The 22,783-nt window shown below is 51.0% G+C and overlaps 1 protein-coding gene across 6 annotated transcripts in view; it reads left to right on the forward strand.

The window, feature by feature from the left end:
* Positions 1-20,400, forward strand: part of SRGAP2 (SLIT-ROBO Rho GTPase activating protein 2) — a 163,546-nt gene extending 143,146 nt beyond the window's left edge. For 3 of the 6 annotated variants that reach the window (XM_064173798.1, XM_064173800.1, XM_064173799.1), the window contains exons 21-23: positions 1,738-1,884; positions 6,804-7,131; positions 10,457-10,961. In XM_064173798.1, the coding sequence (XP_064029868.1) occupies positions 1,738-1,884; positions 6,804-7,131; positions 10,457-10,852 (871 nt within the window). In that variant the 3' untranslated portion in view covers positions 10,853-10,961. Of the gene's footprint in view, positions 1-1,737; positions 1,885-5,747; positions 6,144-6,803; positions 7,132-10,456; positions 10,962-13,163 lie in introns of those variants that run through there. The other 3 variants (XM_064173801.1, XM_064173803.1, XM_064173802.1) reach the window with 2 other exon arrangements.
* The last annotated feature ends 2,383 nt before the right edge of the window (positions 20,401-22,783 follow it).

Below are 22,783 nucleotides of genomic sequence, written 5' to 3' on the forward strand. Positions count from 1 at the left end.
AGGTTGGTCTGATCTGTGGGGGCATGGTGTGAGGTTGGTCTGATCTGTGGGGGCATGGTGTGAGGTTGGTCTGATCTGTGGGGGCATGGTGTGAGGTTGGTCTCTTCCACTGGGGCACGGTGTGAGGTTGGTCTGATCTGTGGGGGCATGGTGTGAGGTTGGTCTCATCCATTGGGGCACGGTGTGAGGTTGGTCTCTTCCACTGGGGCACGGTGTGAGGTTGGTCTCTTCCACTGGGGCATGGTGTGAGGTTGGTCTCTTCCATTGGGGCATGGTGTGAGGTTGGTCTCTTCCATTGGGGCATGGTGTGAGGTTGGTCTCTTCCACTGGGGCATGGTGTGAGGTTGGTCTCTTCCACTGGGGCACGGTGTGAGGTTGGTCTCTTCCACTGGGGCATGGTGTGAGGTTGGTCTGGTCCGTGGGGGCATGGTGTGAGGTTGGTCTGGTCTGTGGGGGCATGGTGTGAGGTTGGTCTGATCTGTGGGGGCATGGTGTGAGGTTGGTCTGGTCCGTGGGGGCATGGTGTGAGGTTGGTCTGGTCCGTGGGGGCATGGTGTGAGGTTGGTCTCTTCCACTGGGGCATGGTGTGAGGTTGGTCTCTTCCATTGGGGCATGGTGTGAGGTTGGTCTCTTCCACTGGAGCTTGGTGTGAGGTTGGTCTTGTCCATGGGGGCACTGGAGCCCTGTGTGCAGTTCTGGAGCCCCCAACACAAGCAGGACATGGAACTGTTGGAGAGAGTCCACAGGAGGGCCACAAAGGTGTTGAAAGGGCTGCAGCAGCTCTGCTGTGAGCACAGGCTGAGAGAGTTGGGGCTGTGCAGGCTGGAGAAGAGAAGGCTTGGAGGAGACCTTGGAGTGGCCATGCAGGATCTGAAGGGGGCTCCAGGAGGGCTGGGGAGGGACTATTGACAAGGTCTGGGAATGCCAGGAGGAGGGGGAGTGGGTTTGAAGTGGCAGAGGGGAGATTGAATCTGGATGTTAGGAAGAAGTTGTTTGCAGTGAGGGTGGTGAGACACTGGCACAGGTTGCCCAGGAAGGCTGTGGAGCACAGAATGTCCTGCTCCCGGGCACACACAATGCTGATGTCCTGCTCCAGGGCACACACAGTGCTGATATGCTGCTCCTGGGCACACACAGTGCTGATATGCTGCTCCTGGGCACAGGCAGTCCTGCTCCTGGGCACAGACAGTGCTGATGTCCTGCTCCTGGGCACAGACAGTGCTGATGTCCTGCTCCAGGGCACACATAGTGCTGAATGTTTGCTCCTGGGCACAGACAGCACTGAATGTCCTGCTCCTGGGCACAGGCAGTGCTGCTGCTGGGCACACACAGTGCTGATATGCTGCTCCTGGGCACAGGCAATGCTGCTCCTGGGCACAGACAGCACTGAATGTCCTGCTCCTGGGCACAGACAGCGCTGATGTCCTGCTCCTGGGCACAGGTAGTGCTGCTGCTGGGCACAGACAGTGCTGATATGCTGCTCCTGGGCGCAGGCAGTGCTGATGTCCTGCTCCTGGGCACAGGCAGTGCTGCTGCTGGGCACACACAGTGCTGATGTCCTGCTCCTGGGTGCAGGCAGTGCTGATGTCCTGCTCCTGGGCACAGGCAGTGCTGCTGCTGGGCACACACAGTGCTGATGTCCTGCTCCTGGGCACAGACAGCGCCGATCATGGGCAGGGCGTGTGTGAGGTTGGTCGCTGCTGGCTCTGGTGCTGACTTGCTCCCTCCCCCCCGCAGTGAGGATGGTCTCTCGGAGCGATCCAGTCCCAAGTCTGAAATAGAACTCAACTCTGAGCCGCCAGAAGAGAAAGTGACTGCTCGAGCTGGTGCCAGCTGCCCGAGCGGGGGCCACGTCGCAGACATTTACCTTGCCAACATCAACAAGTAAGAGCAGCCTTTGTGTGCCCTCGGCTCCCTCTCCAGACCGCGGGGGTGAGCCCAGTGCAGAGCCTTACTAACGAGCGCTGCCACCCTGCTCCTTGCTGCCCTTCCTCTGCCCTGCTCCCGTCCTGCTGTCCCCTCTGCCACCCGTGTGGCCAGCGCTCATTTAGGAGCCCACTGGCTGCCCGTCCCTGTCCCTAAGGTGCCACCTGTCCCTAAGGTGCCACCTGTCCCTAAGGTGCCACCTGTCCCTAAGGTATCACCTGGTCCTAAGGTGCCACCTGTCCCTAAGGTATCACCTGTTCCTAAGGTGCCATTTCTCCCCAAGGTGCCACCTGTCCCTAAGATGCCATTTCTCCCTAAGGTGCCACCTGTCCCTAAGATGCCATTTCTCCCTAAGGTATCACCTGTTCCTAAGGTGCCATTTCTCCTCAAGGTGCCACCTGTCCCTAAGGTGCCACCTGTCCCTAAGATGCCATTTCTCCCTAAGGTATCACCTGTTCTTAAGGTGCCATTTCTCCCTAAGATGCCATTTCTCCCTAAGGTATCACCTGTTCCTAAGGTGCCATTTCTCCCTAAGGTGCCACCTGTCCCTAAGGTGCCACCTGTCCCTAAGATGCCATTTCTCCCTAAGGTATCACCTGTTCCTAAGGTGCCATTTCTCCCCAAGGTGCCACCTGTCCCTAAGGTGCCATTTCTCCCTAAGGTGCCACCTGTCCCTAAAGTGCCATTTCTCCCTAAGGTGCCACCTGTCCCTAAGGTGCCACCTGTCCCTGTGTCCCCAAAGATGCCCTCTTTCCTGAGCTGAGCACAGCGAGGGAGGGAGGGGAGCCCTCCAAGTCGCCGTTCCCTGTGGTGCTCTGTCAGCTGTGAGGTCTCCTTTGCATTTAACACCTTCTGCTTTCTGGGGAGCTCGGGGGGGGAAGGACAATTTCTCCAGGAGCTGGTGGCACCCTGGGTGCTGAGTGCTGTGACCTAAAGTCCCAGCACCTGGCATTGCCTGGCACCTTCTGGGGGTTCTCCTCCAATGCTTCTCACCTGGGGGTTGACTAACCACATGCACACAGCTGCCTCTTGCTCTGACTTCTTTTCCTCCAGCAGAAATTGTTTCTTTAGGCAACATAATTATAGTAGTAATAATAATAGCAATAATACTAATAGCAGCAATATTAATAGCAGCAATAACAGCAGTAATACTAATAGCACTAATTATAGCAACAATAATACTAATAGCAATAAAAGCACTAGTACTAATAACAGTAATAATAGCAGCAATAGTAACAGCAGCAAAACTGATAGCACTAATAATAGCAACAATAATAGTAATAGCAATAATAGCACTAGTACTAATAACAGTAATAATAGCAGCAATAGTAATAGCAGCAATAATAGCACTAATGCTATAAGCAATACTAGTAGCAGCAATAATGGCACTAATACTAATAGCAATAATAATGGCACTATTGCCAATAGCAATAATACTAATAGCAGCAATAATACTAATAACAGCAATAATAATTGCACTAATACCAATAGCAATGCTAATAATAGCAGCAATAATAATAGCACTAATACAAATAGCAATAATACTAATAGCAGCAATAATAACAGCACTAATATTAATAGCAGCACTCATACTAGCACTAATACTAATAGCAGCACTAATCCTAATAGCAGTAATAATAGCACTAATACCAATAGCAATAATGCTAATAGCAGCAATAATAGCAACACTAATACTAATAGCATTAATACTAGCACTAATACCAATAGCAATAATATTAATAGCAGCACTAATAATGGCACTAATACTAATAGCAATTATAATAGCACTAAAACCAATAGCTATGATACTAATACCATCAATAATAATAGCACTAATACCAATAGCAATGCTAATAATAGCAGCAATAATAATAGCACTAATACAAATAGCAATAATACTAATAGCAGCAATAATAGCAGCACTAATATTAATAGCAGCACTCATACTAGCACTAATACTAATAGCAGCACTAATCCTAATAGCACTAATAATAGCACTAATACCAATAGCAATAATGCTAATAGCAGCTATAATAGCAACACTAATACTCATAGCAGCATTAATACTATCACTAATACCAATAGCGATAATACTAATAGCAGTAATAATGGCACTAATACTAATAGCAATTATAATAGCACTAAAACCAATAGCAATAGTACTAATAGCAGCAATAATAATAGCACTAATACAAATAGCTATAATACTAATAGCAGCACTAATATTAATAGCAGCACTAATAATAGCAGTAATACTAATAGCAGCACTAATCCTAATGGCAGTAATAATGGCACTAATACTAATAGCAATAATAATAGCACTAATACAAATGGCAATAATACTAATAGCAGCAATAATAGCAGCACTAATATTAATAGCAGCACTAATAATAGCACTAATACTAATAGCAGCACTAATTCTAATGGCAGTAATAATGGCACTAAAACCAATAGCAATAATACTAATAGCAGCAATAATAATAACACCAATACCAATATCAGTACTAATAATAGCAGCAATGATAGCACCAATACTAATAACAGTAGTAATACTAATAACAATATAAGGATATAATGACAGCAGTAATAATAACAGATAAATTAATCTAATAGCAGCCTAAGTTTCCTCACCTGTTGATTCATTTTTCTAGCCCTTATCTCCCCCCTCCCTTATCTTTCTGATCATTTCCTTTGGCATTAACCTCCCCCCTGCCCCTTTCCATCTCCCTGTGGTGCACTGAAGGTATTACCCAGCTCATTACAGGCGTGCTGGGAGTGGATGTCTTTAACCTCCAGTTCATTGAGCTAAAGGCAGAGACAGGAAAAGGAAGCCTCTGAAAAGGTTTGGACCTCCTCATATCCCACCCTGAGCCTGGTCCTTAGTTGCTAGGAGTCAGCAGAGCTCCACTTGTGATAGCTGTGAGGTAGATGTGTGCCAGCTTGGGATCTAGGCTTTCTTGCTGTTCTGAGCCATTGAATGATGCCACTCTGCCAGTGAGGGGAAGGATTTGTATCATGACCAGACCTGTGGTGGAGCTTCACCAGCTGCTGATTTCAGTGCTGGTGTCAGGAAGCCTGAGTAATGTCCACTTGATTTGTATCATGACCAGACCTGTGGTGGAGCTTCACCAGCTGCTGATTTCAGTGGTGCTGTTAGGAAGCCTAAGTAATGTCCACTCAATTTGTATCATGACCAGACCTGTGGTGGAGCTTCACCAGCTGCTGATTTCAGTGATGCTGTTAGGAAGCCTAAGTAATGTCCACTCAATTTGTATCATGACCAGACCTGTGGTGGAGCTTCACCAGCTGCTGATTTCAGTGGTGCTGTTAGGAAGCCTGAGTAATGTCCACTTGATTTGTATCATGACCACACCTGTGGTGGAGCTTCACCAGCTGCTGATTTCACTGATGCTGTTAGGAAGCCTAAGTAATGTCCACTCAATTTGTATCATGACCAGACCTGTGGTGGAGCTTCACCAGCTACTGATTTCAGTGCTGGTGTTAGGAAGCCTAAGTAATGTCCACTCGATTTGTATCATGACCAGACCTGTGGTGGAGCTTCCCCAGCTGCTGATTTCAGTGATGCTGTTAGGAAGCCTAAGTAATGTCCACTCGATTTGTATCATGACCAGACCTGTGGTGGAGCTTCCCCAGCTGCTGATTTCAGTGGTGCTGTTAGGAAGCCTAAGTAATGTCCACTCCAGTATTCTTATACATATATACATACAGATAGATCTATCTATTTATTCCCCCCCCCTTTAGTAGGGAAAGTGATATTTAGCCACAGTAGCATAAGACTCATTTTGTTGTTTTTTCTTTAGGAATGACTCTTCTGACCTATGTGAGAACAGACTTGAGCAAAATTAAATCAGCTGCTTTCGCAGTGACAGTTGTGCCACCCACACTGCATTATTATTTGGATGCCAAAAAAACCCCCCAACTCCCCCCCCCCAAATCCTACTGGAGTTTTCATGCAGTTATCCATGGGGCTGGTGCTATGTAGGAGTGGATCCTTCCCTGTAGAATGGATGCCAAGCTTCAGACCTATGGCATAAAACATTCTGCTGCGTTGGCCCCTTGCTGGGATTTGGAGTGGGATTGGGCTGCCAGACCTGCATGGTGCTGGGCTACAAACTAAATGGTCTGGAGCAGCTCATCCATTTGCCATCATCTTTTGTTCTTATTTTTCCTAGCTTTTTTTTTTTTGGTTTGGTTTGGGGGGGGTGTCTGTGGTGGGGGGAGGGGAATGATGGGGGGGGTTTGGTCTGTCTGTAGCCCACCCTAGCTCATCCCTTGTGGTCCTGCTTAAAAGCAATGAAAAAGAAACATCTGTTCCCACCAGCAACGATCCTTAACTTCCATCCCAACCCAGGGTGGGGGTTTCTTGGCTTGCCAGTCTCTGAAAAACAACAACTTGATGCCTTGGGGAGCTTAGCAGACTTTATACTGTGTCCTCCAGACAAAAGATTGTAGCTCTGCTCTTCTCATGTAATAAAAACACATCGTCAAAACCTGTCAATGGCACAGAGGGTGTTGGTTTTTTTTTTTCCTTTGCTTTGGGTTTGTTTCTTTCTTTCTTTCTTTGGTTTTACTGGAGTTAAGGATGCTCCAGCCAAATTTTCCTGGGTTGCTTTTTGACCGTGCACGGCTGCCAGAAGCTCGCTGAGGTGTTAAACTGGAATGGTTTCTCCCTTCTTTTATCTCTTGGGTGTGTTGGGAACCTGAGGGTCTTTTGTGTTCTCTTCCCGTTGTCCTCTGTGTTGGTTCTTTTTGTGTGGGGGAGGGGAGGGGAGGGGAGGGAGGAGGGGAGGATGTCTTCAAGATTTGCAGCCCCTGTTACCTGCTTGCATTGACTTGTTTTGCTTTTGTGACTGAAGGCAAAGAAAGAAACCAGAGTCAGGCAGCATCAGAAGAGCCTTCCGTCAAAGTGACAGCCACGGCCTAGGTAGTTCAATGGCAGAACCAGCCTCCCCAGGAGCCATAGCCGGTTCCAGACCCTCATCTCAGCCCATTATGAGCCAAAGTCTTCCCAAGGAGGTGTCAGATAAGTGCTCCATCAGTGGCCACGGCAGCCTCAATTCTATCAGCCGCCACTCGTCGCTGAAGAACAGGATGGAGAGTCCCCAGATCCGCAAAGCTGTCACAGCAGGCAGGTCCAAGAGCTTCAACAACCATCGGCCCATGGACCCCGAGGTCATTGCACAGGTAAGGAGGGCTGCCTGGCTTGGAAGGGTGGTGTTGGAAGCTGAAAGGATGTGGAGTACAAGGAGGTGCTGTAAGGCGAAGCCTGATCTTGTCTGCGCTCCTTTCGCTTCCCGTTGCTGCAGTGTTAACTTACTGCCCAGCTTGAGTCTAGGCTTTCAGCCTGGCTTTGTCCAGCTCATCGAGGCTGCTTTCATCAGTGAGGAGAAACAGGCAGCTCCTTCCTCCAGGGAAAAAAAAAACTTGGCCCTCTTTGTGACTTAGAATTGAGTTTCCCCCCGGTGCCTTGCAGGAAAGTCACACAGGAGCTGTCAGCAGCAAACCAAAGAGCAACAGTCAGAACTAGAAGGCATAGGAGGAGTCCAATATTTAGTGTCAGCTTAATGTTCTGCTCTCAGCTGGGCAAACTTTACCTGAAGAGCCAGTTGGGAGCTGCTCTGCTGGAAGGCAGTTCCCTGGAGAAAGACCTTGGGGTCCTGGTGGGCAGCAAGTTCTGCATGGGCCAGCAATGTGCCCTTGTGGCCACAAGAGCCAGTGGCATCCTGGGGTGCTTCATCAACTGTGTGGCCAGCAGGGCAAGAGAGGTTCTTCTCCCTCTCTACTCTGCTCTGATGAGAAATACTGTCTCCAGGTTTGGGCTCTGCAGTTCAAGAGAGACAGGGACCTGCTGGAGAGAGGCCAGCAGAGAGCCAGGAGGATGACAGTGGGACTTGAGCATCTCTCCTGTGTAGAGAGAGAGAGAGAGCCTTGGGGCTGTTTAGTCTGGAGAAGAGAAAGCTGAGAGGAGATCTGACCAATGTATACAATTACCTGAGAGCTGGGGGGCAAAGTGGCTGGGGCCAAGCTCTTTTTGGTTGTCAGCAGCAATAAGTCAAGGAGCAACAGCTACAGATTGGAACAGTGAAGGTTTCAGCTGAACATGAGGAGAAACTTATTCACGGTGAGGGTGACAGAGCCCTGGAGCAGGCTGCCCAGAGAGGTTGTGGAGTCTCCTTCTCTGGAGACTCTCAGAACCTGTCTGGATGCATTCACAGAATCACAGAGTGTGAGGGGCTGGAAGGGACCTGCAAAGCTCAGCCAGTCCAGGCCCCTGTAGATCAGGATCACCCAGAGCAGATCACACAGGAACACATCCTGGAGGGGATTGAGTATCTCCAGACAGGGAGACTCCACAGACCCCTGGGCAGCCTGTGCCAGGCTCTGTCAACCTCACAGGGAAAAAAATCCTCCTCATGCTTCCCTGGAGCCTCCTCTGCCCAGCTACCACTGCTGGCATTGGGCATCCCCCAGCAGAGCCTGGCCCCAGCCTCTGCCACTCACCTGCACATCTTTATAGCCATTGCTGAGGTCACCTCTCAGCTCCTCTGCTCCAAGCTCCCAGCCCCAGCTCCCTCAGGCTCTCCTCCTACCAGAGCTGTTCCATTCCCTGCAGCATCTTCATGGCTCTGTGCTGGACTCTCTCCAGCAGTTCTATGTCCCTCTTGAACTGGGGGCCCCATAATTGGACACAGTACTCCAGATGCAGCCTCAGCAGGCCAGAGTAGAGGGGCAGGAGAACCTCTCTTGACCTACTACCCACAGCCCTTCTAATCCACCCCAGGATGGCACTGGCCCTGCTGGCCACCTGACCACATTGCTGGCTCATGCTCAACCTCCCATCCACCAGGACCCCCACATCCCTTTCCCCTTTGCTACCTTCCAACAGGTCAGTCCCCAGCCTCTACTAATCCTTGGGGTGGTCCTTTCCCAGGTGCAAGACTCTACACATGCCCTTGTTGGATTTCATTCCATTTCTTCCTGCCCACCCCTCCAGCCTGTCCCAGCCTGGCTGAATGGCTGCACAGCTTCTGCTTCACTCCACCCAGTTTGGTGTCATCCTGTGCAAACCACCCTGGGGGATCCTGCTCTGGCAGGGGGGGTCAGACTGGATGATCTCTGGAGCTCCCTTCCAACCTCTAAAGTTCTGTGACTCTTTGATTGCAAGCATGTGGGGCAGTGCAGTCAGAATAGCAGCAGGCTGCTGAGTTGTGCAGTGCTCACAGGGATACCTTCATCCCCTCCCAGGCTGTGCTCAGAAATCAGCTTTGACCAAAATGCTGCTGGTGATTTCTTTAGGTAGGCTGCTGGTGTGTGCAGCTGGACATAGAATCACAGAACCAGTCAGGGTTGGAAGGGACCACAAGGAGCAGCCAGTTCCAAACCCCTGCCATGCCCAGGGACACCCTACCCTAGAGCAGGCTGCACACAGCCTCAGCCAGCCTGGCCTCAAACACCTCCAGCCATGGGGCCTCAACCACCTCCCTGGGCAACCCATTCCAGCCTCTCACCACTCTCCTGCTCAACAACTTCCTCCTCACCTCCAGCCTCACTCTCCCCACCTCCATCTCTGCTCCATCCCCCTCAGTACTGTCACTCCCTCACAGCCTCAAAAGTCCCTCCCCAGCTTTCTTGTATCCCCCTTCAGATACTGCAAGGCCACAGTAAGGTCACCTGGGAGCCTTCTCCTCTCCAGCCTGCACAGCCCCAACTCTCTCAGTCTCTCCTCACAGGGGGTTTGGTCTCTTCCCCCTAGTATCATGTGATGGGATGAGAGGAAACAACCTCAAGTTGCACCAGGGGAGGTTTAGGTTGGATCTTAGAAGAAACTTCTTCTGAGGTGACTCCACCACCACCTCCCTGGGCAGCCTGTTCCAATCCCTGACCACTCTTAGAGTCAAGAGATTTCTGCTAACATCCAAACTAAACCTCCCCTGGTGCAACTTGAGGCCAGTCTTGGTTCTGGACCTCTTGCATGGACATCTTGTGACCTGCACAGGACAAAGTCCAAGCACTCTCATGGCTAAAACACTGCTTTTCACCTTAAGGCAATAGCAGAGCAGAAATGGAAGACAATGAAAGATCCCAATAAGGTCACCTGAGAGCCTTCTCCTCTCCAGCCTGCACAACCCCAACTCCCTCTGTCTCTCCTCACAGCAGAGCAGCCCCAGCCCTCTGCTCAGCACACCTCTGCCCTGAGCCCATCTCCACTCACTGACCAGGCAATGATAAAGCACCTTCTGCCATTCCTTCTGCACAGCTTCAAGGGGGAAATGTCCTCAGTGGCTTTTCCTTTTGTTAGGCTCTGCTGGCTCTGAGACAGAGTAGTTCAGTGCAGATTCTTTGCCTCTCTGCATCCCTGTGCCACTAAAGCACAGGTGACACCTTTGCATCCCTGCCCCTCTGGTTTCCTGTGTAGAACAAGAAAGCAATCCTGAGTTGGAAGCAGTGACAGCTACCAGTGGGGGAGGGGTGATGTCGGTGGAACAGATTTTTGCCCTCTTCCATGCAGGCTCTTCCCTCTTCTCCAAGCTGTTGGATGTGCCTGCACACGCACGGTGCCTGTACCAACTGTTTCCAGCAGGCACGGATCTATCTAAAGCCAAGGAATGCTGGCTCTCAGATTACAAAGCCAGCCCTGGGAGACCTGACTTCTCTGCCTGCTTCAGCAGGCTGTGGGTTTCTAAGGAGCTGGGGGAAGCCATGTGAAAATTCAGCATCATTTCCACTGACCAAACAGCAGCAGCAAGTCATAAATAAGATCCAGCTCCAGATCTTGATCCATGCTCTGATGGAATCCTCTGATTTTGCCATTAGGAATATCTTTAGCCCCTTTATTCCAGGGAAATTAATGATGTATGGGTCTTGTTGCCTTCATGTTTCTTTGTCCTTCCAAGGCTTTGCTTGACATAAATCAGTTTTGTTTTTTCAATTAACTGGAGTTGTTCTGTCCTCTCTCCCTGCCAGAGAGACTCCATTACTCCAATGTAACTCCACTGTTTGCACTGGAAGAGGCTGGGGAGGAAAAAAAGAGGAAGGGGGGGGAAAAATAAAGTGAAAGAAAGAAAAGAGGGAGGGGAAGGGGGGAAAAAAAAAGCTGTGAAATGAAAACTTGTGTCTGCCCTGCAGTCTCTGTTCAAAAACCATCTCACACTCATCCTGCTTCTCCCACATTTTCCCTAACTTCATCAGTAAAATCTGCCTGGCCTCAAGATAGCCCCAAAGGTGTCAGATTTCTGTCTCTGGTTTCTTCCTCCTTTCCTTGACTGATTTACCTTCCCCACCCCCCCTGAAATAAAACCCTCTAAGGAAGCTAAAAAGCTGCAGCCAAGCTGTGAGTCAGAGAAAGGCTGAGCTCCTCTGCTCTCCACTGAGTTCTGTGCACCCCTGGGCTCCCCCAGCATGGGCTGTAGCCAGCCTGGAGGTCCTGCTGCAGCTGAGAACCAACCAAAGCCACGTTTGGATCTCAAAGCTCTCTTTGTGCTTGGTTGTTAATAGCTGTAAGAGTTTATAAAGGGAAGGAGAGGTCTCAGCTTCCATTTCTCCACATTGCTGCTATCTCCTGGCTTTTCCAAAGCATTGGCAATGAACTTGGCAGTGTTAAGTTTCTGGTTGCACTCAGTGATCTTCCAGTAATTGGGAGGTGAGGAGCTGGAGAAGGACTTTGGTACAGAGGCATGGAGTGAGAGGATGAGGGCTGATGGCTTCAAACTGGCAGGAGCTGGATTGAGATCAGACATCAGGAAGAAATTCTTCCCTAAGAGGCTGGTGAGGCACAGGAACAGGTTCCCCAGAGAGGCTTCCAAGCCCTTGGAAGTCTTCAAGGCCAGGCTGGATGGGGCCTTGAGCAGCTTGGTCTAGTGGGAGGTGTGCCCTGCTTGTTAGATTGGAATTAGGTGATCATGAAGGTCCTTTCCAACCCAAACCATTCTGTCATCTTAAGAGTCTTTTCCACTTGAAATGCTTCTGTGTTTTGTAGCTTTCTGGGAAAGGCTGACAGCAGGAAAACCACTGCAGCAGGAAGAAAGGCCATTGAGACAGCAAGAGCAGAGATGGGTTTCAACCTTTGGTGTATGGCTCCTCAGCCAGTGTCAAAATCCTTGACCCTTTCTCCTCCTCAACCTCAAGTGCCAAATAAAATCCCAGAGTGGAGCCTCAGACTTTGCATCCTACATTTGTACTGTTCAGTGCTGCCATTTTGGGGTTGTCTCTTGAAATCCAAGCAGCAGCAGCAGGAGCAGGAAAGGACTGGAGGAGCACTGAGAAAGTTCTAGATGTTATTTTGCTCCTTGCTGATGGAAAATGTTCCTGCTGGCTGGCTCCATGCTCCTGCTGGCTGAGTCCAAGTTCCTGCTTGTTGGCTTCATGTTCTTTGTGGTTGGCTCCAGGTTCCTGCTGGCTGAGTCCAAGTTCCTGCTTGTTGGCTTCATGTTCTTTGTGGCTGGCTCCAGGTTCCTGCTGTCTGGTTGTAGGTTCCTGCTGGCTGGCTCCAAGTTCCTGCTTGTTGGCTTCATGTTCTTTGTGGTTGGCTCCAGGTTCCTGCTGGCTGGCTCCAGGTTCCTGCTGGCTGGCTGCATGTTCCTGCTGGCTGGCTCCAAGTTCCTGCTTGTTGGCTTCATGTTCTTTGTGGCTGGTTCCATGTTCCTACTGGCTGGCTCCAAGTTCCTGCTTGTTGACTTCATGTTCTTTGTGGCTGGCTCCAGGTTCCTGCTGGCTGGCTCCAGGTTCCTGCTGGCTGGCTCCAAGTTCCTGCTTGTTGGCTTCATGTTCTTTGTGGCTGGTTGCATGTTCCTGCTGGCTGAGTCCAAGTTCCTGCTTGTTGGCTTCATGTTCTTTGTGGCTGGCTCCAGGTTCCTGCTGGCTGGCTCCAGGTTCCTGCTTGTTGGCTTCATGTTCTTTGTGGCTGGTTCCATGTTCCTGCTGGCTGGCTCCAAGTTCCTGCTTGTTGACTTCATGTTCCTGCTGGCTGGCTGCATGTTCCTGCTGGCTGGCTGCATGTTCCTGCTGGCTGGCTCCAGGTTGCTGCTGGCTGGCTCCAGTACACGGTGCTGTGCAGTTTGGCATTGGTTTCACTTAGACACCTAAAGGTCCTCAACCTCCTGGCTGGTTGGTTTGAGTGTTTGGTGTTTGCAGGCTGCAAACAGAAGAGGTCTCTCTCCAAGCCTACATTGCTGTGTCTGGGTTCTGTGGCTCACTTGGTCTCTCTTTTGTCTTTGCAGGACATCGAAGCTACGATGAACTCTGCTCTGAACGAGCTGCGGGAGCTGGAGAGGCAAAGCAGCGTAAAGCACACCCCAGATGTTGTCCTCGACACCCTGGAGCCTCTGAAAACATCTCCAGTGGTAGCCCCCACCTCAGAACCTTCCAGCCCTCTGCACACTCAGCTCCTGAAGGACACTGAGCCAGCTTTCCAGCGCAGTGCCAGCACAGCTGGAGACATCCCCTGCACCTTCCGACCGGTCAAGTCGGTCAAATTGGCCACCCAGGTGAAACCTCCAGCAACAAGGCCAAAACCCACAGTTTTCCCCAAAACAAATGCCACAAGCCCTGGCGTTGCCTCCTCTGCATCTCAGCAGCCTACTGACAAGTCCTGTACTGTCTGAACTCGATGCTGCTCTCTGGGTACCAACCAAGTTGCTTCTTCAAGGCGAAGAGACTCCGTTCGAAACCTCCTCTTTAAGCTCCTCCTTGAACTGCTGCCGAAGGTTGGTGCTGAACTTGCTGGGGGGGGTGACAAACCTCATCCCGTGGGTATCAGTGACATTTGGTGAGGCAAACCAGCTGGGTGCCACACTTTGGGAAATCCAGGATCAGGTCACTGTGAAGCTGAGGAGGAAAACACCCCAAGCAAGCAAGCAAGCGAGCGATGAGTTGGACCTTGGGTCGATGCCTCACTGGAAGGTGTTTGGGCCACTGGAAGAAGCATTTGGTGGCAGTCCCCTTTGGAATAGTGGTTGTAGTGACTTCTAGATTCTGTGTTTCATTTCTTCACAGGGGAAAAAAATGAAAACCTAATAGGATAGATTTTAGTCTGCTGCATGTTTTGGTGCCACTGTTGACGTGGAGCTTGGACATGCCTGGGTCTTGTGCGTTCTTGTTATCACCTCGCCCGCGGGTGCCACGGTGGTTAAGGCTCTGTCTTGATTGACTTCCATCCCATCCCTCTGGGTTTTTGTTTTGGTTGCTTCTCCCCCAAGTTCTTCCCTGCTGGGGCCCAAAGGTGGCCATCCAGCTTCAGCATTTGTCAGGAAAAAAAGTAGTTGACTCTGGAAGCCTCTTAGATTTTTGTGGAGTTCTGCGTGCTGTGTGTCTGTGCAAGTCTGAACCGAGGTGGTCCTCAGCTGCAGGAGCAGAAGGAGGAGACCACTTGTTGCTTATGGACAATCTGAGCTCTTTGCCCCCTTTCCCTCTCCCCATCTTTCATTGGTTTTTCCGTGGAATTTTCAGCCCTGAGGCTCTGCTCTGCTGTGTGAGAGCTCAGGAGACTGAATGTAGGAACAAAAGAGCAGTTGGCTTTGGAGAACTGAAGCATCCTCTGCTGGGAGCTGAGCGACTCAATGCACACATCCTTGCTCTGATCACACCTCCAGATGGATCCTGACCAGAATCCCACTTGGACAAGCACTGTAAAAACTTCCAGCCCAAGAAGCTTTGCATCTTCTCCCTCTTTCTGGCTGCAAAGGGCTTCGGTGGGTGGCTGTGAACTGCTTTTTGAGGATCTCTGCTCTCATAGGAGATGCTGCTGGGGACAAGAGATGTGGCAGAAGGTGGCTTCTGGAGTGGCTTCTCTGCGTGGTTCTGGTGGACAGGAGTTGCCTCCAGGATTGCATTCTTTGTATTTATATGGTAGGCAGCAAAATGCTTCAGCCTCTAGCAGGCTGCAGGAACACTTTTGTACTCTGCTGAAGAAATTTCCCCACTTCTAATATTAATTTAATTTAAGAGAAATAATAATAATAATAATAATAATTAAAACAAGGCAGGAGCCCACTGAGAAGGGTGCAGAAGACCTCTCAGCCCTGCAGGAATGGAGACTGGCTTGAACCCTCAGTTCACTTTGTTCTTCAGCTTGTCTGGGATTTAAAAACCAAGCTGCACCTCTTCATGGTTTCACCAAGTCAAGAGGAAAAGAAAACAAGAGAGGGGGGAAAAAAAACCCCAAATCCCTGTATTTTCTCTCCCCTTTTAGCTGAGCTTCTTGTACATTTGGGGGCTTCTTGTGCTTGGCTTCCTTGCCCCCCAGCGTTTGAAGTGGCACTTAAGTGATGAGAAGAGAAGGAACAAAGCTTCTCAGAACAGCTTCTTCAGGAGTCAGCAGGAAGAGCTCATCCCCTGCAGGTCACTGAGGGTGAAGGGAGCAGTCCACATCCAACCTCACCAGACGCTGAGCAGTGGTGGGGGTGAAACCCTCCCACGTTTTCTCCACGCCCTACTTGCAGTGAACCTCTGGGGAAAACACCAGGAGGAAGATCTCAGCAAGAACTCTTCCTCCTTGGTCCTTTCTGTAGCAGCAATTCCCCTCGGGAAGCACCTTGGTACACGTTGGGGACTACCCCTTTGGACCTCTCCCTCTTCCTCTCCTGTGGGAAGATTTCCCCCACGCGGTGCAACCAGCAACCCCTTTGCTCTCAGGTTCTGATGGACTTTCACCACCAAGGAACCACTTGTTCTTTTGGGGGGGGGGGAACAACCCACCACCAAATGACAGAACAGATTGGAACTTGGCATTCTTTCTTTTTTTTTTTGGCTCAGGCAGAACTTTTCTGGCACTTCCCTGGGAGCAGGGAGGGGTTTTTTTTTGTCCTTCTGGGTTTGTTTCCTCTCTGATTGTCCAGCCATGGATGGCCAAGGTTATGTTCTGTGTTCAAGAGCAGGCTCTCTGTGTGATTGACTTCAACTCATTTGTGATGCCTTAGTTTCTTTACATGTTTTTAATGCCTAGCATCAGTGTCTCTTAAGAATTGAAGTGTTCAGCTACGCACAGCACACCTGGAGGAGATGCCTTTTATTTTCTCTAGCTGTCTGAACTGCCAGTGGAAATTGAGGTCAAGAAGACTTCAGGTGACTCTTCACAGCAACTGTGTGCTGTGCTTCTCTCCAGCATCCACAGCTCGGGGACAATCCTGCTGCCAAGGGGAATCATTTAGCAGGAGAACCTCACGCTGAGCAACCCAACTGGAATTCTTTGGTGTGCACTGTGATTGACGCTTACAAACCCTTAACAGCAAGCAATATGGGAGGCTGAAGAGTGTCCTTCCTCTTTTCCACCTGCTCCAGGTCTGCCTGGCCAGCAGAAGACTCAGAGAGAGGAGGAGAAGAACCAAGAGAAGGAAACTTTTTGCCTATCTGCTTCCCTCTGTGAGCACAAAAAGGCTGAGGGGGGAGCATTTGCCACCAGGATGGAGAGACTTGGAAGCGTTGGTGCTGCTCCAGTGGGCACCTTGTAGGGTGGACAAGTAGGAGGCAGTGGTTTGCTTGAGGGGAGTTTGGTGTGTGTGTGGGGGGAAGGTACCAACGTTGCTGCATACCTTCAGAAGAAGAAACAACTTTGTTCTTCCACAGGAAATCCTCTTGGGTGGCTTTTCTGTACCGTTGGTGACAAACAGAAGGGACAAGGAAGTGTTTGGTAACTGGAATAAACCCATCTGTTGGGCAGTGCTTTGTATGGACCAGGGCTTCTTGTTCATCAGGTGTTGGATTGGAAGAAGCCAAAGCAAAACTTGTGACAGTAAAGTTGTGATGGTTTTTGGGTTTCTTTTGTTTTCCTTTTTTTTTTTTCCCCCCTCCAGGTGCTCCCAATCCTGAATGGTTTCTGGAGCTTCCCTGGGGTTTATTCCTCTGGCTGGGAACGGAGCAGTTGCGCTCTAAAGGTTGCTAAATCTCTGCTGCTCCAAGGTTAATCCAAAAGCTCCCAGTCCTGTGGCTTGTGAATGGTGTCAAAGCAGTGGGAGGTGATCACAGGCTCCTCACTTCTCTCTCTGCTGGAGCTTCTGTGGCAGTGGAAGCCATGAAGTCATTGGAGCTGCACTGAGACAGCAGCAATCGAGCCTGGGTGTGCAGCTCTGTGTTTTGCTGACCTGTTTGAAGGAGTCTTTAGGTTTCCTGTGATGAATACCTCATGTCTTGGGTTTGGGGAGTTTCTGTTGGCTCTTTTCTTTCCTGATTGGTGGTTGTTGTGTTTTGGTTTGTTGTTTTGAGGGGTTTTTGTATTGGTTTTGGGTTGGGTTTTTTTTAAGGCAAGGTTGTTCTTGCTCCGAAGTAGGTTAAGGTAACCAAGTTCTCATCCAGTTATTTACTGAATCAAAAAACAGCTCCAAGCTGGGCAAAAACAAATCTCATCTCTTGTGGTTCCCCAACCTTGCACTTGGTACAGGGGTGAGTGGGCACTGGGCTGCTCACCAGAGCCCTCAGAAGAGCTCTAGCAATATTCAGGCCAAGGAGGTCCTTGCAGATGGAGTTTGCTGCCTTATGTCTCCTCTTCTGTGCGTCGAACCCTCAAGCTCAGTTGAAGTTTAGTCTCAGTTTGGGGCTTTGTTGAAGTGTCTGAGAGATCTTTTTCTTCTAAATGTCTGCAGTTAGCACTTGAAACCCTCTTCCAGCCTTCTACCTGGGCAACTGGAACACTGCTACCTGAGGAGAGAGGTGTCCAGAGGACCCCTGGAGGAGGTTTCCCTCTCAGCAGGCTCTGGTTTGCCAGGACTGCAGAGGTAAGGGTGGAGAAATGCCCACCCAGACCATTTGTCTGATGGGCTGGGTGGGACCTGCAGCTGCCTGGCTCCCATCCAGTGAGCACAAGCTAGTGGTGAAGCACAGCAGCAAGCTCTGCCCCTTGTCCCTGGGGTGTGATGAGAAGATCAGGGGTCCCTGTGCACAGTAGGACCAGCCCTGGCTGTAGAGGGACCTGCTGAGGAGCACCAAGCCATTGTCTCACTGACCTGTGAGCCTCAAGCTGGGAAGGCTGCTTTGAAACAAACCAGCCCTAAAGCAGAAGGAGCACCTGGGCACTTCCATCACCGAGGAAGGAGCCTGTCCAGGGCACAGAATGAGTTTAACAAGCTGGGGACTGATTGAGTCTGGGATCTTTTGGTTCTCACAAAAGTTAGGAGTCTTTCTGTGACCTTAACTGGCCTTGGCTCACATCCCCCAGGATGCAGTTAGAGACATGAAGCTGCTGGTTCAGCAGCCTGGTAGCACTAGAGGGCTTTGCTGGAGGGATCTGATGTTCTCTCCTGGTGAGCACCATGCCCAGCAGGATCCCTCCAGGCCTGGGAAAACACCAAGCACTTATCAGCACTCCTGGATCAAGTCTGGGGTTTGAGCTTTCAGATCACTTCCCAAGATCAGCCTCTCTCTGGATTGGCTTTCTGCTTGCTTCTGCCTCTGTGTGTGTGTGTGACAGCCTGGTACTTGAACACAAAAATACCTGACCCCACTGCCTTGTGTCCCTCTGGGCTCCAGTGGAAACTGGCATGGTCCAAGGGCACTGTCATGCACAAATACAACCCAGGATGATCCAGGGCCTGTGTGATGCACAAGCAGAACCCAGGATGACCCAAGGGCACTGTCATGCACCAGCAGAACCCAGGATGATCCAAGGGCTGTGAGATGCACAAACAGAACGCAGGGTGGTCCATGGGCTGTGAGATGCACAAACAGAACCCAGGATGATCCAAGGGCTGTGAGATGCACAAACAGAACCCAGGGTGGTCCATGGGCTGTGAGATGCACAAACAGAACCCAGGGTGGTCCATGGGCTGTGAGATGCACAAACAGAACCCAGGGTGGTCCATGGGCTGTGAGATGCACAAGCAGAACACAGGGTGGTCCATGGGCTGTGAGATGCACAAACAGAACCCAGGATGATCCAAGGGCTGTGAGATGCACAAACAGAACCCAGGATGATCCAAGGGCTGTGTGATGCACAAACAGAACGCAGGGTGGTCCATGGGCTGTGAGATGCACAAACAGAACCCAGGATGATCCAAGGGCTGTGAGATGCACAAACAGAACCCAGGGTGGTCCATGGGCTGTGAGATGCACAAACAGAACCCAGGGTGGTCCATGGGCTGTGAGATGCACAAACAGAACCCAGGATGATCCAAGGGCTGTGAGATGCACAAACAGAACCCAGGGTGGCCCATGGGCTGTGTCATGCACAAGCAGAACCCAGGGTGGTCCATGGGCTGTGTCATGCACAAGCAGAACCCAGGGTGGTCCATGGGCTGTGTCATGCACAAGCAGAACCCAGGGTGGTCCATGTGTCATGCACAATTACAGCTCAGGATGATCCAAGGGCTGTGTGATGCACAAGCAGTGGTGGCTGAAGGGGTCATTTTCATCCTAGAATCATCATTTAGGTTGGAAATCACTCTCTGCTTCTGCCTCCACTGCCCAAAAGGAAGAGGGTTCCTTTTCCAGGCTGAGTTGATTTTGGTGGCTCTAGAGGTGCTAAAAGAGCAATTCAAGGCCTGGAAAATGTTTCAATTTTGATGCTGGTTTGTTTTTTATTAATGATTGTTGTTGTTTTCCTGTTCTATTTTGTGCTTCCTACAATGTCTTTTGAGGCCAGATAAGAGTCCTTCATCAATGGGCCAAAAAGAGGTGAAGGTGGAGAAGGGAGGGCAGCTCCCTGCTCTACACATACTTGACAACCAAGCTTCATACAGGGTAACTATTCAGCAGTTTGCAACAGAAAGAACAGCTGAACCCTTCCTTCTAAAGGCACTGCAGCAACCTTAGCTTCTGAAATGGGCTTCACTCAGCCTTCCTCCTCCAGGCAAGAGTCCTGCCCTTGGGATAAAGCAGAGCCCAAAGGAGATTGGACTCAGGAGCATGCCAAACTGCTGGAGCAATACTTGTGAGCTGCAGGTTCTTCACCAGAGCCCAGCTCAACGTAGGCAAAAGAAGAGGGGGCAAGGGAGTGAGCAAATAAAAGGCATCTCTGAGGGGTGGCAGTGATGCCACAAGGTGCTGCTGTCAGGTGGGCAAGTTTGGTCTCAAAGGTTAGAAGTTGTTCGTTGTCGTCGTGGTTCTCTTGCTTGGAAACCTCCATCCTGCTCCTGGTGGGCTTGAGAGGGGTTTTTTTTCTGGGGGGGGGGGGGGGGAGGGGATGTTAAGAGCAGTTGTGGGATGGAATGTTCTTGCTAAAGCAGTTCCCATGGTTCCATGTCTTCTACACCACTATATATATGGTGTATATATTCAACTGTGTAAAGTTGTACTTTGTATATAGGACTCTGTACAATATGGGGGTGCAGCCTTTTTTTTGGGGGGGTGGGGGAGGAGGGAGGACACAATATTGTACAGTATTAGGAGTTTGATGTGTTGGAAACAAACAACAACCAACAACAACATGAATGTTCAAGTCCATCCTTTTGGGGGGGCAAGCAAATGTATCCCTGTGTCAGTAGCAATAGTTTGGCTTTGGAGAAATAAATGTTTTGGGTATGGTGGAAATGCTGAGCCATGGACCCCAGCACTGCCTTGATGGATGGAGTGAGTGTGTCTGCCTGAGCCTGCCTGCCTGCCTGCCTGCCTGCCTGCCACTGGGGGATGTCTGTGGTTGAGTGAGAAAGAGGATGAGCATCTCCCTCCCCTCCCCTTTCTGGGAGCCTTCCTCAGCTTTTGGGAATCTGGATTTGGATTGGTACTGGTAAGTAGGTGATGAAGAAGCTGGAGGAGATGGAGATGCAGCAGGTATGTGGGCTTGGTGGCAGTGGGGAAGGGGCAGGGTGATTGGGGGTGGGGGGTCTGGAGAGTAATTGACTCAGAATCATGGCTCATGGGATCAAGCAGGTTGGAAGAGAGCTCCAAGCTCAGCCAGCCCAACCTAGCACCCAGCCCTGCCCAACCAACCACACCATGGCACTAAGTGCCCCAGCCAGGCTTGGCTGCAACACCTCCAGGCACAGCCACTCCACCACCTCCCTGGGCAACCCATTCCAGTGCCAATCACTCTCTCTAACAACAACTTCCTCCTCACATCCAGCCTAGACCTGCCCTGGCACAGCTTCAGGCTGTGTCCCCTTCTGTTGCTGGGTGCCTGGCAGCAGAGCCCAACCCCACCTGGCTACAGCCTCCCTGCAGGCAGCTGCAGACAGCAATGAGCTCTGCCCTGAGCCTCCTCTGCTGCAGGCTGCACCCCCCCCAGCTCCCTCAGCCTCTCCTCACAGCCTTGCTGCCCTTCTCCAAACACCTTCCAGCACCTCAACAGCTCTCTGCAATGGAGGAGCCCAGACCTGGACACAGCACTGAAGGTGTGGCCTGAGCAGTGCTGAGCACAGGTCCTATTGGCCACACTGCTCCTGAGCCAGCCCAGGATGCCATTGGCTCTGCTGCCCACCTGGGCACACTGCTCACCCATGGGCTACAAGGGAGCCCTGGAGGCCATCCAGGCCAAGCCCCATGCAGTAAGCAGAGACATCCCCAACCAGAGCAGGGTGGGTTCAGGCTGGCCATGGAGAAGAAGCACTTTACTATGAGGGTGGTGGAACACTGGGGCAGGTTGCTGAGGGAGGTGGTTGAGGTCTCCCATCTCGAGACAGTCTAAGCCCACCTGGACGTGTTCCTGTGTGACCTTCTGGTGAATCCTGCCTTGGCAGGGGAGTTGGTGTCAGTGATCTCCAGAGGTCCTTTCCAACCCTGACCAATTCCATGATTCTGAGCTCCCTGGGGGGGAGGGAGGGGGCTTGGGCAGCTGCAACCCCCCAGGAGGAGGTTCAAGAGCTGGCAAGCTGGGATGCTCTTACTCATTAGTTAGCTGTTCACAGCAGCCTGATTGGTAATCATGGACCAAGAGACTGGTTTGGGTGGGAAGGGACCTTCAGAGCTCATCTGGTCCAACCCTGCAGGGACACTGCAGAAAGCCCCAAACAGCCTGACCTGGAATGGTCCCAGGGATGGGCATCTCCCACCTCTCTGGGCAACCTGGGCCAGGCTTTCACCACCCTCAGTAACAAACAGTTCTCCCTTCTCTCCCAGTCTGAATCAGTTTCAAGCCTTCAGCCCTTGTCCTGTCAAGAGAGGAAGATGCTGCAGGCAGATCTGCTGCTTGGCTTCTATGTTTTGGGCTCTGCTGCCACCAGCTGGAACCGGTTTTGTCATCAACTTCTCCCAGCCCCCGGATCTTGCTGTGTGTTTGGTGTTAAATGAAGTTTGCTGTGTTCTGACCGTGGATGTGACCAATCTGAGCAGGGCAGATGGGATTTTGGGTGGCAGCCTGGAGATGGGGAGGATGAAGCCTCATCCCTGGAGGTGTTTAAGGCCAGGCTGGGTGAGGCTGTGGAGAGCCTGACGTAGTATGAGTTGTCCCTGACCATGGCAGGGGGGTTGGAAGTGGCTGATCCTCGTGGTCCCTTCCAACCCTGGCTGCTTCTATGACTCTCTTAGCTGAGCTGCAGCAGTGACTGCAGTCAAAGTGAGTTCAAGTTGCACTTGGTCACTCTCACTTCTCTCTTTGCTCACATTTGGTGCTTCTGGTTCTCTTTGATCACATTTGGTTGCCTTCCTGGGCAACCTGTGCCAGTGTCTCACCACCCTCACTGCAAAGAGCCCTTTCCTAACATCCACTTTCAATCTCCCCTCTGCCACTTCAAACCTATTCCTCCTCCTCCTCTCATTACCAGACCTTGTCAATAGTCCCTCCCCAGCCCTCCTCTAGCCCCCTTCAGATCCTGCAAGGCCACTCCAAGGTCTCCTCCAAGCCTTCTCTTCTCCAGGCTGCAGTTCTCCAACTCTCTCAGCCTGTGCTCACAGCAGAGCTTCTGCAGCCCTCTGAGCATCAGCCCTGAGTACAAGGAGGGGGCACAGCAGAGGGTCACAGGGTATTAGGGGTTGGAAG

The sequence above is a fragment of the Pogoniulus pusillus genome, chromosome 39, assembly GCF_015220805.1.
Source record: "Pogoniulus pusillus isolate bPogPus1 chromosome 39, bPogPus1.pri, whole genome shotgun sequence".
NCBI lineage: Eukaryota > Metazoa > Chordata > Aves > Piciformes > Lybiidae > Pogoniulus > Pogoniulus pusillus.